Source organism: Oncorhynchus tshawytscha, linkage group LG30, assembly GCF_018296145.1.
Source record: "Oncorhynchus tshawytscha isolate Ot180627B linkage group LG30, Otsh_v2.0, whole genome shotgun sequence".
NCBI classification, from domain to species: Eukaryota; Metazoa; Chordata; class Actinopteri; order Salmoniformes; family Salmonidae; genus Oncorhynchus; species Oncorhynchus tshawytscha.
This window is the reverse complement of record NC_056458.1, coordinates 48,822,455-48,837,511: the sequence shown is the minus strand read 5'-3', so window position 1 is coordinate 48,837,511 and position 15,057 is coordinate 48,822,455. Positions and strand designations below refer to the sequence as shown.

General features: G+C 44.7%; 1 protein-coding gene across 1 annotated transcript; it reads right to left on the bottom strand.

Annotated features, from left to right (window-relative positions):
- Positions 1–4,150: 4,150 nt before the first annotated feature.
- On the bottom strand, positions 4,151–14,263 carry LOC112238326 (arachidonate 5-lipoxygenase-activating protein-like). Its single transcript, XM_042309698.1, has 5 exons — positions 14,106–14,263; positions 12,644–12,725; positions 5,978–6,048; positions 4,873–4,954; positions 4,151–4,537 (listed from the first exon to the last, which is right to left on the bottom strand). Exons 1-5 carry the CDS (start codon positions 14,173–14,175, stop codon positions 4,375–4,377), a joined length of 468 nt encoding a protein of 155 aa, XP_042165632.1. The 5' UTR covers positions 14,176–14,263; the 3' UTR covers positions 4,151–4,374.
- Positions 14,264–15,057: the final 794 nt, after the last annotated feature.

Below are 15,057 nucleotides of genomic sequence, written 5' to 3'. Positions count from 1 at the left end.
GACCCTCTGAGTTGAAGTGGATAGATCTTGGTCCATGTTTCAGGGGACAGCGTCCCCTCTCAGTTGAAGTGGATAGATCTTGGTCCATGTTTCAGGGGACAGCGACCCCTCTCAGTTGAAGTGGATAGATCTTGGTCCATGTTTCAGGGGACAGCGACCCCTCTCAGTTGAAGTGGATAGATCTTGGTCCATGTTTCAGGGGACAGCGACCCCTCTCAGTTGAAGTGGATAGATCTTGGTCCATGTTTCAGGGGACAGCGACCCCTCTCAGTTGAAGTGGATAGATCTTGGTCCATGTTTCAGGGGACAGCGACCCCTCTCAGTTGAAGTGGATAGATCTTGGTCCATGTTTCAGGGGACAGCGACCCCTCTGAGTTGAAGTGGATAGATCTTGGTCCATGTTTCAGGGGACAGCGACCCCTCTCAGTTGAAGTGGATAGATCTTGGTCCATGTTTCAGGGGACAGCGACCCCTCTCATTTGAAGTGGATAGATCTTGGTCCATGTTTCAGGGGACAGTGACCCCTCTGTTGAAGTGGATAGATCTTGGTCCATGTTTCAGGGGACAGCGACCCCTCTCAGTTGAAGTGGATAGATCTTGGTCCATGTTTCAGGGGACAGCGACCCCTCTGTTGAAGTGGATAGATCTTGGTCCATGTTTCAGGGGACAGCGACCCCTCTGTTGAAGTGGATAGATCTTGGTCCATGTTTCAGGGGACAGCGACCCCTCTGAGTTGAAGTGGATAGATCTTGGTCCATGTTTCAGGGGACAGCGACCCCTCTCAGTTGAAGTGGATAGATCTTGGTCCATGTTTCAGGGGACAGCGACCCCTCTGAGTTGAAGTGGATAGATCTTGGTCCATGTTTCAGGGGACAGCGACCCTCTCAGTTGAAGTGGATAGATCTTGGTCCATGTTTCAGGGGACAGCGACCCCTCTCAGTTGAAGTGGATAGATCTTGGTCCATGTTTCAGGGGACAGCGACCCCTCTCAGTTGAAGTGGATAGATCTTGGTCCATGTTTCAGGGGACAGCGACCCCTCTCAGTTGAAGTGGATAGATCTTGGTCCATGTTTCAGGGGACAGCGACCCCTCTCAGTTGAAGTGGATAGATCTTGGTCCATGTTTCAGGGGACAGCGACCCCTCTCAGTTGAAGTGGATAGATCTTGGTCCATGTTTCAGGGGACAGCGACCCTCTGAGTTGAAGTGGATAGATCTTGGTCCATGTTTCAGGGGACAGCGACCCCTCTCAGTTGAAGTGGATAGATCTTGGTCCATGTTTCAGGGGACAGCGACCCCTCTCATTTGAAGTGGATAGATCTTGGTCCATGTTTCAGGGGACAGTGACCCCTCTGTTGAAGTGGATAGATCTTGGTCCATGTTTCAGGGGACAGCGACCCCTCTCAGTTGAAGTGGATAGATCTTGGTCCATGTTTCAGGGGACAGCGACCCCTCTGTTGAAGTGGATAGATCTTGGTCCATGTTTCAGGGGACAGCGACCCCTCTGTTGAAGTGGATAGATCTTGGTCCATGTTTCAGGGGACAGCGACCCCTCTGAGTTGAAGTGGATAGATCTTGGTCCATGTTTCAGGGGACAGCGACCCCTCTCAGTTGAAGTGGATAGATCTTGGTCCATGTTTCAGGGGACAGCGACCCCTCTGAGTTGAAGTGGATAGATCTTGGTCCATGTTTCAGGGGACAGCGACCCCTCTCAGTTGAAGTGGATAGATCTTGGTCCATGTTTCAGGGGACAGCGACCCCTCCCAGTTGAAGTGGATAGATCTTGGTCCATGTTTCAGGGGACAGCGACCCCTCTCAGTTGAAGTGGATAGATCTTGGTCCATGTTTCAGGGGACAGCGACCCCTCTCAGTTGAAGTGGATAGATCTTGGTCCATGTTTCAGGGGACAGCGACCCCTCTCAGTTGAAGTGGATAGATCTTGGTCCATGTTTCAGGGGACAGCGACCCCTCTCAGTTGAAGTGGATAGATCTTGGTCCATGTTTCAGGGGACAGCGACCCCTCTGAGTTGAAGTGGATAGATCTTGGTCCATGTTTCAGGGGACAGCGACCCCTCTCAGTTGAAGTGGATAGATCTTGGTCCATGTTTCAGGGGACAGCGACCCCTCTCATTTGAAGTGGATAGATCTTGGTCCATGTTTCAGGGGACAGTGACCCCTCTGTTGAAGTGGATAGATCTTGGTCCATGTTTCAGGGGACAGCGACCCCTCTCAGTTGAAGTGGATAGATCTTGGTCCATGTTTCAGGGGACAGCGACCCCTCTGTTGAAGTGGATAGATCTTGGTCCATGTTTCAGGGGACAGCGACCCCTCTGTTGAAGTGGATAGATCTTGGTCCATGTTTCAGGGGACAGCGACCCCTCTGAGTTGAAGTGGATAGATCTTGGTCCATGTTTCAGGGGACAGCGACCCCTCTCAGTTGAAGTGGATAGATCTTGGTCCATGTTTCAGGGGACAGCGACCCCTCTGAGTTGAAGTGGATAGATCTTGGTCCATGTTTCAGGGGACAGCGACCCCTCTCAGTTGAAGTGGATAGATCTTGGTCCATGTTTCAGGGGACAGCGACCCCTCTCAGTTGAAGTGGATAGATCTTGGTCCATGTTTCAGGGGACAGCGACCCCTCTCATTTGAAATGAAATGCTGGGAGCTCTGCTGCCTGATATACAACATTCAACCACTTGGAGATGCTGTTGTATCAGCAGACTGGAAAAGCATACGAGTGCACTAGGACATGGGCCCGACCGAATTCACAAAGCGTCTCAGAGTAGGAGTGCTGAACTAGGATCAGCTTTGCCTTTTAGATCATAATGAATTTGATTATATAGACAAAGGGGGGGGGGGACCTGATCCTAGATCAGCATTCATACTCAGATGCTGTGGAAGTGTCTTTGGAAGACTTACAATAAGTTGCTTTAAGAAGTTAAGAGCTAGAAGCGGGGCAGCCTTCTCTGTCGGCGCCATTTTGTTTTGTGCGAACAGAGTGCCCCATGGTGGTTGGTGGGGTTATGGTATGGGCTGGCATAAGCTATGGACAACCAACACAATTCGTATTTTATCGATGGCTATTTGAATGCACAGAGATAGTGTTATGAGATCCTGTTGCCCATTGGGGGTTATGGTATGGGCTGGCATAAGCTACGGACAACCAACACAATGGATGGCTATTTGAATGCACAGAGATAGTGTTATGAGATCCTGTTGCCCATTGGGGGTTATGGTATGGGCTGGCATAAGCTATGGACAACCAACACAATTCGTATTTTATCGATGGCTATTTGAATGCACAGAGATAGTGTTATGAGATCCTGTTGCCCATTGGGGGTTATGGTATGGGCTGGCATAAGCTATGGACAACCAACACAATTCGTATTTTATCGATGGCTATTTGAATGCACAGAGATAGTGTTATGAGATCCTGTTGCCCATTGGGAGGCACATTGACCAACAGATGCATATCTGTATTCCCAGTCATGTGAAATCCATAGATTAGGACCTAATAAATTCATTTAAATTCACTGATTTCCTCATATGAACTGTAACTCAGTAAATTATTTTAAATTGTTGTCTTTTATATTTTCGTTCAGTATAGAAGTAAATGAATATAAATGCTATTTCTCCACCCGGGGCAACCAGAAGAGGACTGGCCACCCCTCACAGCCTGGTTCCTCTCTAGGTTTCTTCCTAAGTTCCCGGCCTTTCTAGGGAGTTTTTCCTAGCCACCGTGCTTCTACACCTGCATTGCTTGCTGTTTGGGGTTTTAGGCTGGGTTTCTGTACAGCACTTTGAGATATCAGCTGATGTAAGAAGGACATTTAAATACATTTAAATGATTGATTGACTATATGGTCTTTAGAGGAGTCACTTTAGACCACATATGTTAAAGTAATTTCACGGAGTGCCGAGTGTCTGAGGGTTTTCTCTCCTCCCTCGTACCTGATTGATGAATCAAGGTCAGTAATTAGTAAGGAACTCCCCTCACCTGGTTGTCTAGGGGAGAAAAAGAAAAACGTGCAGACACGAGGTCCTCCATGGAACGAGTTGGACGGCCCTGGTGTAGACTGACTGTAGGAACGGTCCATCAGTGGGATGATGTGTTGATGATGTGTTGTCTTCATCACTAAATTGGAGTCTCTGTAGAGTTATTTGTATTGTTGTTGTTTTTTATTTCCAGACTCAAATAAACATTTTTTTTTTCGAAAAAATTTAAACGTGAAATTATTGAGCACAGAAGAGGCCATTTTCACCATCTCACATACTGACTACCCATGATGCACGGCGCTAAGAACTGGACATAGACTTTATAGTCACTGCCATAGTACCTCTCTCACACACACACACACACACACACACACACGTGTTCAGGGAATGAGGAGTAGAGCGGAGGCTGCGGTGGTGATGGTCTCCACGGTGTCTTTAAAGTCGTTGCCGAAGTAACGCACCAGCAGGAGGTTGAAGATACCCACAATGCACATCAGGAACAGGAAGGACAGGACACGTTTCCCAAACACATACCCTGGAGTGCTGTCAGACAGAACATACCATACGGTCAGTCAGTTACACCCACACACACACACACACCCACACACACACATACACACACACACACACACACACACACACACAACACAAACATAATTCAAACATAATTCACCCACACACACACACACACACACACACACACACACACACACACACACACAAACAAACATAATTCACACACACAGGCACCCACACACACACACACACACACACACACAAAATTCAAACATAATTCACACACAGGCACCCACACACACACACACACACACACACACACACACACAGGTACACACACACAGGTACACACACACTCTCACCTCTGAGATGTCTGACCCATATACCCAACAAAGTACTTCTGTCTGGCCACCAGGTAGACGAGCCCTGCGAAGGCAGCAGGAGCTGAACACACCAAGATCACAGTTAGAGTTAGTTAGGGAATCATACTAGATCACAATAGAGTTAGTTACGGAATCATACTAGATCACAGTTAGAGTTAGTTAGGGAATCATACTAGATCACAATAGAGTTAGTTACGGAATCATACTAGATCACAATAGAGTGAGTTAGGGAATCATACTAGATCACAATAGAGTTAGTTAGGGAATCATACTAGATCACAATAGAGTTAGTTCGGGAATCATACTAGATCACAATAAAGTTAGTTAGGGAATCATACTAGATCACAGTTAGAGTAGGTTAGGGAATCATACTAGATCACAATAGAGTTAGTTAGAGAATCATACTAGATAACAATAGAGTTAGTTCGGGAATCATACTAGATCACAATAGAGTTAGTTCGGGAATCATACTAGATCACAATAAGGTTAGTTAGGGAATCATACTAGATCACAATAGAGTGAGTTAGGGAATCAAAGTAGATCACAATAGAGTTAGTTAGGGAATCATACTAGATAACAATAGTTAGTTAGGGAATCATACTAGATAATAATAGAGTTAGGGAATTATACTAGATCACAATAGAGTTAGTTACGGAATAATACTAGATCACAATAAAGTTAGTTAGGGAATCATACTAGATCACAATAAAGTTAGTTAGGGAATCATACTAGATCACAATAGAGTTAGTTAGGGAATCATACTAGATCACAGTAAAGTTAAATCATAGATCACAATAAAGTCAATAGAGTTAGTTAGGGAATCATACTAGATCACAATAGTTAGAATGTCACGTGTGAGTTAGTTAGGGAATGTCACAGTGTGTGTGTGTGTGTGTGTGTGTGTGTGTGTGTGTGTGTGTGTGTGTGTGTGTGTGTGTGTGTGTGTGTGTGTGTGTGTGTGTGTGTGTGTGTGTGTGTGTGTGTGCATGCGTGTTAGGCTGGGTTTCTGTACAGCACTTTGAGATATCAGCTGATGTGAGAAGGGCTTTATAAATATATTTGATTTGATTTGTTAGTCATTTACCTTGGTTGAGACACAGCCCAGCACACCACAATACAGCCAGGAAGGTAGGGTATGAATCCATGCAGTTACGACTTGGGGGGTGGGGAGGGGGGTTAACACACATAGAAACAGGAGAATCACATTAGGAAATAATTCTCACAGCGATGTACATTGCCCTTCACAATGAAACCTAATAAAGTCAAGTAAAAGGAAACCACAATTCTAGTAACTGGACTGGTAACAGCTGAGGGGCGGATCCTAAACAGACACGTACGTTTACTATTCGCTTAGTGACGTCAGAGGAAGTTACAGGATTCATTCACCCCATGTCTTATGTAGGAACGTAAAATGTAAATGATGTAAAAAAAAAAACGATGCTGAAAATAACATTTGTTTTACAACCCAGAACTGAGTCGCACTCAACCTCAGATTGAGGCACTGGGGTGAAGCCTTTTTTTTTTACTACAAGAGAGCCGTTTCACATTAGTCTGTGGTGTGTGGTACGTGTAATATGCAATGTTGTGGAACAATGATGAAATTGGACGCAAGGACTGACAGAAGAGGGACTGCCTGTACTCGTCCATTAAGAAACTCTTGTTTGTGTCGCAAAAACATTTTCCGGTTGCGAAACATTTTTGCTGTAATGTGGACAACTGAATAAGGGAATGTTCCACTACTGATGCATCTTGGGAAGTTGAAGAGACTGGGGACGTGTCCCAATAGGCTGTAGAGACTGGAGACATGTCCCAATAGGATTCAGAGACTGGTGACGTGTCCCAATAGGCTGTAGAGACTGGTGACATGTCCCAATAGGATTCAGAGACTGGGGACATGTCCCAATAGGATGCAGAGACTGGGGACGTGTCCCAATAGGATGCAGAGACTGGGGACGTGTCCCAATAGGCTGTAGAGACTGGGGACGTGTCCCAATAGGCTGTAGAGACTGGGGATGTGTCCCAATAGAATGTAGAGACTGGGTACGTGTCCCAATAGTCAAGGCTGTAGAGACTGGGGACATGTCCCAATAGGATGCAGAGACTGGGGACGTGTCCCAATAGGATGCAGAGACTGGGGACGTGTCCCAATAGGATGCAGAGACTGGGGACGTGTCCCAATAGGATGCAGAGACTGGGGACGTGTCCCAATAGGATGCAGAGACTGGGGAAGTGTCCCAATAGGATGCAGAGACTGGGGACGTGTCCCAATAGGATGCAGAGACTGGGGACGTGTCCCAATAGGATTCAGAGACTGGGGACGTGTCCCAATAGGATGCAGAGACTGGGGACATGTCCCAATAGGATGCAGAGACTGGGGACATGTCCCAATAGGATGCAGAGACTGGGGACATGTCCCAATAGGATGCAGAGACTGGGGACATGTCCCAATAGGATTCAGAGACTGGGGACATGTCCCAATAGGATTCAGAGACTGGGGACATGTCCCAATAGGATGCAGAGACTGGGGACATGTCCCAATAGGATGCAGAGACTGGGGACGTGTCCCAATAGGATGCAGAGACTGGGGACGTGTCCCAATAGGATGCAGAGACTGGGGACGTGTCCCAATAGGATGCAGAGACTGGGGACGTGTCCCAATAGGATGCAGAGACTGGGGACATGTCCCAATAGGATGCAGAGACTGGGGATGTGTCCCAATAGGATTCAGAGACTGGGGACGTGTCCCAATAGGATGCAGAGACTGGGGACGTGTCCCAATAGGATTCAGAGACTGGGGACGTGTCCCAATAGGATTCAGAGACTGGGGACGTGTCCCAATAGGATGCAGAGACTGGGGACGTGTCCCAATAGGATTCAGAGACTGGGGACGTGTCCTAATAGGATTCAGAGACTGGGGACGTGTCCCAATAGGATGCAGAGACTGGGGACGTGTCCCAATAGGATGCAGAGACTGGGGACGTGTCCCAATAGGATTCAGAGACTGGGGACGTGTCCCAATAGGATTCAGAGACTGGGGACGTGTCCCAATAGGATTCAGAGACTGGGGACGTCTAAGACTCTTACACTGAAAGCAACATGGTGCTAATGTACTTTGTGTGTGTGTGTGTGTGTGTGTGTGTGTGTGTGTGTGTGTGTGTGTGTGTGTGTGTGTGTGTGTGTGTGTGTGTGTGTGTGTGTGTGTGTGTGTGTGTTCACATATGTATGATTTATGATGCTAACAAAACCATCTTAAATGAGTCCTCCCTACAGAGCAGAGACAGGATGTTGGTCCACTGCTTCCTTGCTTAATACAAGAAGTACATCAGTGCAATAACGATGGCCTCCTACTAACAAACTCAAGCAACATTTCTGAGTTTACCCTCTGTTTCTTCATCTCTCCTACAGCCCCAGGGCAGTTCCACACAGTAAACGTTGTCTTTATTATCAGGTTATAGCTTGTCTGTTATCAGGTCATGGCTTGTCTATTATCAGGTTATAGCTTGTCTAGTATCAGGTTATGGCTTCTCCTATCAGGTTATGGCTTGTCTAGTATCAGGTTATGGCTTGTTTTATCAGTTTATGGCTTGTCTTATCAGGTTATGGCTTGTCTGTTATCAGGTTATGGCTTGTCTATTATCAGGTTATGGCTTGTCTTATCAGGCTATAGCTTGTCTCGTATCAGGTTATGGCTTGTCTTATCAGTTTATGGCTTGTCTTATCAGGTTATGGCTTGTCTTATCAGGTTATGGCTTGTCTTATCAGGTTATGGCTTGTCTCGTATCAGGTTACGGCTTGTCTCGTATCAGGTTATGGCTTGTCTTATCAGGTTATGGCTTGTCTTATCAGGTTATAGCTTGTCTCGTATCAGGTTATAGCTTGTCTTATCAGGTTACGGCTTGTTTCGTATCAGGTTATGGCTTGTCTAGTATCAGGTTATAGCTTGTCTATTATCAGGTTACAGCTTGTCTAGTATCAGGTTATAGCTTGGTACATGGGGGTAGTAGCGTTTATGTAAATGTAATAAGCTGTAAAGAAGCAGGGAAATAATGACTAGCAGGAGCAATTATTACACATCGCTACAATGATACCTCCTTGTAGAAGGTAGGTACTGCGGGTCTCGACAGAGATCATTGCGGCCCAGTCAGCATTTTTCATGCTGCGGTTGGGAGACAGAGAACTTTGGAATTCAAATTTTAAAAATTGTTCCGCAGATAATTTGGAAAGGGCCATCTTTCTGCTTTGTATGCGTTAGCTTTACCTATTGTGTTAAAAACACCTATTTGTTGCATTATTCACTAACTCTCAGAATTCGCTGCTTCAAGTGAAGCGGACTACTTCTCCTCTGATAGTTGGGTTTGGGAGATCAAGTGCACCTAGTAAAAATAGAAAAACAGCTCTTTTTCAGGAACCTGACATTCAAAGATAATTCGTAAAAAATCCAAATAACTTCACAGATCTTCATTGTAAAGGGTTATAACACTGTTTCCCATGCTTGTTCAATGAACCATAAACAATTAATGAACATGCACCTGTGGAACGGTTGTTAAGACACTAATAGCTTGCAGACGGTAGGCAATTAAGGTCACAGTTATGAAGACTTAGGACACTAAAGAGGCCTTTCTACTGACTCTGAAAAACACCAAAAGAAAGATGCCCAGGGTCCCTGCTCATCTGTGTGAACGAGTCTTAGGTATGCTGCAAGGAGGCATGAGGATGCAGATGTGGCCAGGGCAATAAATTGCAATGTCTGTACTGTGAGACGCCTAAGACACCGCTACAGGGAGACAGGACGGACAGCTGATCGTCCTCGCAGTGGCAGACCACGTGTAACAACAACTGCACAGGATCGGTACTTCCAAACATCATACATCCGGGACTGGTACAGGATGGCAACAACAACTACCCGAGTTACACCAGGAACGCACAATCCCTCCATCAGTGCTCAGACTGTCCGCAATAGGCTAAGAGAGGCTGGACTGAGGGCTTGTAGGTCTGTTGTAAGGCAGGTCCTCACCAGACATCACCGGCAACAACGTCGCCTATGGGCACAAACCCACCGTCGCTGGCCCAGACAGGACTGGCAAAATGTGCTCTTCACTGACGAGTTGCGGTTTTGTCTCACAAGGGGTGATGGTCGGATTTGCGTTTATCGTCGAAGGAATGAGCTTTACACCGAGGCCTGTACTCTGGAGCGGGATCGATTTGGAGGTGGAGGGTCCGTCATGGTCTGGGGCGGTGTGTCACAGCATCATCGGACTGAGCTTGTTGTCATTGCAGGCAATCTCAACGCTGTGCGTTACAGGGAAGACAACCTCCTCCCTCATGCAGTACCCTTCCTGCAGGCTCATCCTGACATGACCCTCCAGCATGACAATGCCACCAGCCATACTGCTCGTTCTGTGCGTGATTTCCAGCAAGTCAGGAATGTCAGTGTTCTGCCATGGTCAGCGAAGAGCCCGGATCTCAATCCCATTGAGCACGTCTGGGACCTGTTGGATAGATCTTAATGGCCACCCATGAGCGTAAATGTCATCCCTATTCATCATATTAAGTTTGCATACTGCATTTACACTTTTCTGTATTTCTTAAGCACATTATTCTATAATATGAAGATTATTTATTATAATAAGGTATACCACCTTGTTGCATCCTATTAATTGGATTTACATTTAGGGAACTCGTACACTACTGTAACTTTCATTGAAGCTGCAAAAATGTAAACATTCAACCTTAACATGTGATAACTATGCAACAGAACAGATGGACAGGTCCTAAAAGGTAAGCTATATGCTAATCGTCCTCCTAAAAGGTAAGCTATATGCTAATCGTCCTCCTAAAAGGTAAGCTATATGCTAATCGTCCTCCTAAAAGGTAAGCTATATGCTAATCGTCCTCCTAAAAGGTAAGCTATATGCTAATCGTCTTCCTAAAAGGTAAGCTATATCCTATATGCTAATCGACCTCCTATAAGGTAAGCTGTATTCTATATGCTAATCGTCCTCCTAAAAGGTTGGTTATATGCTAATCATCCTCCTAAAAGGTAGGCTATATCCTTCATGCTAATCGTCCTCCTAAAAGGTTGGCTATATGCTAATCATCCTCCTAAAAGGTAGGCTATATCCTTCATGCTAATCGTCCTCCTAAAAGGTTGGCTATATGCTAATCATCCTCCTAAAAGGTAGGCTATATCCTTCATGCTAATCGTCCTCCTAAAAGGTAGGCCATATCCTATATGCTAATCGTCCTCTGAAAGGTTGGTTATATCCTATATGCTAATCATCCTCCTAAAGGGTAGGCTATATGCTAATCGTCCTCCTGAAAGTTTGGCTATATCCTATATGCTAATCATCCTCCTGAAAGTTTGGCTATATCCTATATTCTAATCGTCCTCCTGAAAGGTTGGCTATACCCTAAATGCTAATTGTCCTCTGAAAGATTGGTTATATCCTATATGCTAATCATCCTCCTGAAAGGTTGGCTATATCCTATATGCTAATCGTCCTCCTGAAAGGTTGGCTATATCCTATATGCTAATCGTTCTCCTGAAAGGTTGGCTATATCCTATATGCTAATTGTCCTCCTGAAAGGTTGGCTATATCCTATATGCTAATTGTCCTCCTGAAAGGTTGGCTATATCCTATATGCAAATTGTCCTCCTGAAAGGTTGGCTATATCCTATATGCTAATTGTCCTCCTGAAAGGTTGGCTATATCCTATATGCTAATTGTCCTCCTGAAAGGTTGGCTATATCCTATATGCTAATTGTCCTCCTGAAAGGTTGGCTATATCCTATATGCTAATCGTCCTCCTGAAAGGTTGGCTATATCCTATATGCTAATCGTTCTCCTGAAAGGTTGGCTATATCCTATATGCTAATTGTCCTCCTGAAAGGTTGGCTATATCCTATATGCTAATTGTCCTCCTGAAAGGTTGGCTATATCCTATATGCAGAAGGTAGCTCAAGAGAAAGTGCAAGTGTCCACTGTCATCATTCTTGCTGCTTGAAGCTCAGTGTCCATACCTAGTAGATAAGTTAACCCACTGTTCCCCGGTAGGCCGTCATTGTAAATAAGAATTTGTTCTTTAACTGACTTACCTACTTAAATGAAGGTTAAAGGTTCAATTTAAAACTTTAAAAAATAGATCAGGTGCACGTGTAATTAGAGTTGGTCAATGGGCGGAGAAGCACGGGACAGTTATCTTTCAAAGGAAACGTATTTCCTAAATAAGATTAGGTTATAGTTTACTACATTGCCTGGAAATAAATATTGATCACCCATACTTGTATCTGTCTGAAATCCGTCCAACTCCTAAAAGGTAGCCCATAAAACGTAGCTAAAGAGAATACATCAAACTACATCTAGCCTATTGGCTGACATAGCCCAGTAATACAGATAGTCAAATATAATCGGCCACATGAGAATCTGCGACCATGACTAGCAAGTGAGCTGTGTCACATATGCCTAAAATAACGTTGCGTGACTGTGGTCGGGTTCGGGACCAGTTCCTACGGTTGCGGTAGGTTTATGAAAAGCTGAGTGTGCGTGCGGGCAGACCTCTACCTCTTTGTTATGACTTAGTTCATATTGTAAATACACAGGGAAAGACTATCGTTGTGCATATAATACTAAAAATGGAGTGTCTCGGATTTGAAAGTACAGAATAATCCGAAATTATCTCAGACCAGGTTGTGTACATTGAACAGTTGAAGTGTGTGCATGCATGGTGTATGTGATAGAAAGTCACTTACTTGGCGCAGGACACTCTCTCAAAAGCAGAAGTGTTGGCGTGGTGCTCTTTACCCTCCCTCTCTACCTTCGTTGCAAAGAAAGCTGGAAATCACACGACAGATTTAAAAAATTAAAAAATAATAAAAACACCAACGGTCAGAAATGTATATTTCATCATCGATCAGAGCAGCAAAGAAACATCGTTGATTATCAAGTGATATACAGCAAGCCATATTATTCAACTGAAATCATCATCCGAAAAGTTCAACGATGAATACATTTTACAGTATAAACAGATAGAGAACATGTCACCACTAATATCGACTATTATTCTAAATCACACACAGTAGCGGGCTACTTTACAATAGTCCTCCTCACGTCTATATTTATAAAGGTATCTATCTCAATGAGACTTCCTGGTTCAAATAAAAGATATGTTGTAATTGATAAATAAAGTTGATTTATCCTCTCACTAACGATGATAATTTTGGTACTGTAACTACACCACAGTTGTGTCGTGTTGAAACAGGAAAGGGCCTTCCCAAAACTGTTGCCACCAAGTTGGAAGCACAGAATCATCTAGAATGTAATTTTATGCTGTAGCGTTAAGATTTCCCTTCACTGGAACGAAGTGGCCTGAACCATGAAAAACAGCCACAGACCATCATTCCTCCTCCACCAAACTTTACAGTTGGCACTATGCATTGGGGCACGTAGCGTTCTCCTGGTATCTGCCAAACCCAGATTTGTCCGTTGGACTGCCAGATGGTGAAGTGTGATTCATTACCCCACAGAACGTGTTTCCACTGCTCCAGAGTCCAATGGTCGCGAGCTTTTCACCCCTCCTGCCAAAGCTTGGCATTGAGCATGGTGATCTTAGGCTTGTGTGCGGCTGCTCGGCCATGGAAACACATTTCATGAAGCTCCCGACAAACAGTTATTGCGCTAATGTTGTTTCCATCGGTAGTGAGCGTTGCAACTGAGGACAGACGATCAATGAGTGTTGCAACCGAGGACAGATGAATTTAACATGCTACGCACTTCAGCATTCGGCGGTCCCGTTCTGTGAGCTTGTGTGGCCTACCTTTTCGTGGCTGAGTCGTTGTTGCTCCTAGACGTTTCCACTTCACAATAACAACACTTACAGTTGACCGGGGCAGAAATTTGACAAACTGACTTGTTGGAAAGGTGGCATCCTATGACAGTGCCACGTTGAAAGTCACTGAGCTCTTCAGGAAGGCCATTCTATTGTCAGTGTTTGCCTGTGGAGATTGCATGGCTGTGTGCTCAATTTTATACACCTGTCAGCAACAGCTGTGGCTGAACTGGCCGAATCCACTAGTCTGAAGGGGTGTCGACATTCTTTTGTATATATAGTGTATATTATTTATGTCAATGGCACCTCCTAGCTGAAATACAATAAAAACTGTCATAAAAATATATATATATTTGAATTTATATAAAGTTGATTAATTCTCTCACCATTCTGCAGGACACTGATGAGGGTGACGAGGACCAGGAGGAAGATGTGTTCTACCACTACGGACAGCATGACTCAGAATGGAGGGATGACGGAGGGAGAGATGGAGCGAGAGGGAGGACAGGATGTTTGAATATAAGGACAGACGAGGAGAGAAAACAGTTATAACATCTCTCTCTCTCTCTCTCTCTCTGCCATGCACTTCCTGTTACATAGTCTGTTTGTTTCCTCTATTTGGTTTATGGAAATACAATCAGAAATAATTATTGCCTCACCCACTATGAAAAAGGTTTGCAGTCAGACAGAGTACAGTAGAACTCATTCAGACAGAGTACAGTAGAACTCATTCAGACAGAGTACAGTAGAACTCATTCAGACAGAGTACAGTAGAACTCAGACAGACAGAGTACAGTAGAACTCATTCAGACAGAGTACAGTAGAACTCATTCAGACAGAGTACAGTAGAACTCATTCAGACAGAGTACAGTAGAACTCATTCAGACAGAGTACAGTAGAACTCAGACAGACAGAGTACAGTAGAACTCATTCAGACAGAGTACAGTAGAACTCATTCAGACAGAGTACAGTAGAACTCAGACAGACAGTACAGTAGAACTCATTCAGACAGAGTACAGTAGAACTCATTCAGACAGAGTACAGTAGAACTCAGACAGACAGAGTACAGTAGAACTCATTCAAACAGAGTACAGTAGAACTCATTCAGACAGAGTACAGTAGAACTAATTCAGACAGAGTACAGTAGAACTCATTCAGACATAGTACAGTAGAACTCATTCAGACAGAGTACAGTAGAACTCAGACAGACAGAGTACAGTAGAACTCATTCAGACAGAGTACAGTAGAACTCATTCAGACAGAGTACAGTAGAACTCATTCAGACAGAGTACAGTAGAACTCATTCAGACAGAGTACAGTAGAACTCATTCAGACAGT

What these genes read in the sequence shown, in the direction of transcription:
- LOC112238326 (XM_042309698.1), bottom strand. Translation starts at nt 14,175, where the DNA reads ATGCTGTCCGTAGTGGTAGAACACATCTTCCTCCTGGTCCTCGTCACC. An exon ending in CATCAGTGTCCTGCAGAATG is followed by an intron (nt 12,726 to 14,105) that starts GTGAGAGAATTA and finishes TGTGATTTCCAG; the next exon opens with CTTTCTTTGCAACGAAGGTA. An exon ending in ATGGGTCAGACATCTCAGAG is followed by an intron (nt 4,538 to 4,872) that starts GTGAGAGTGTGT and finishes TCTGTCTGACAG; the next exon opens with CACTCCAGGGTATGTGTTTG.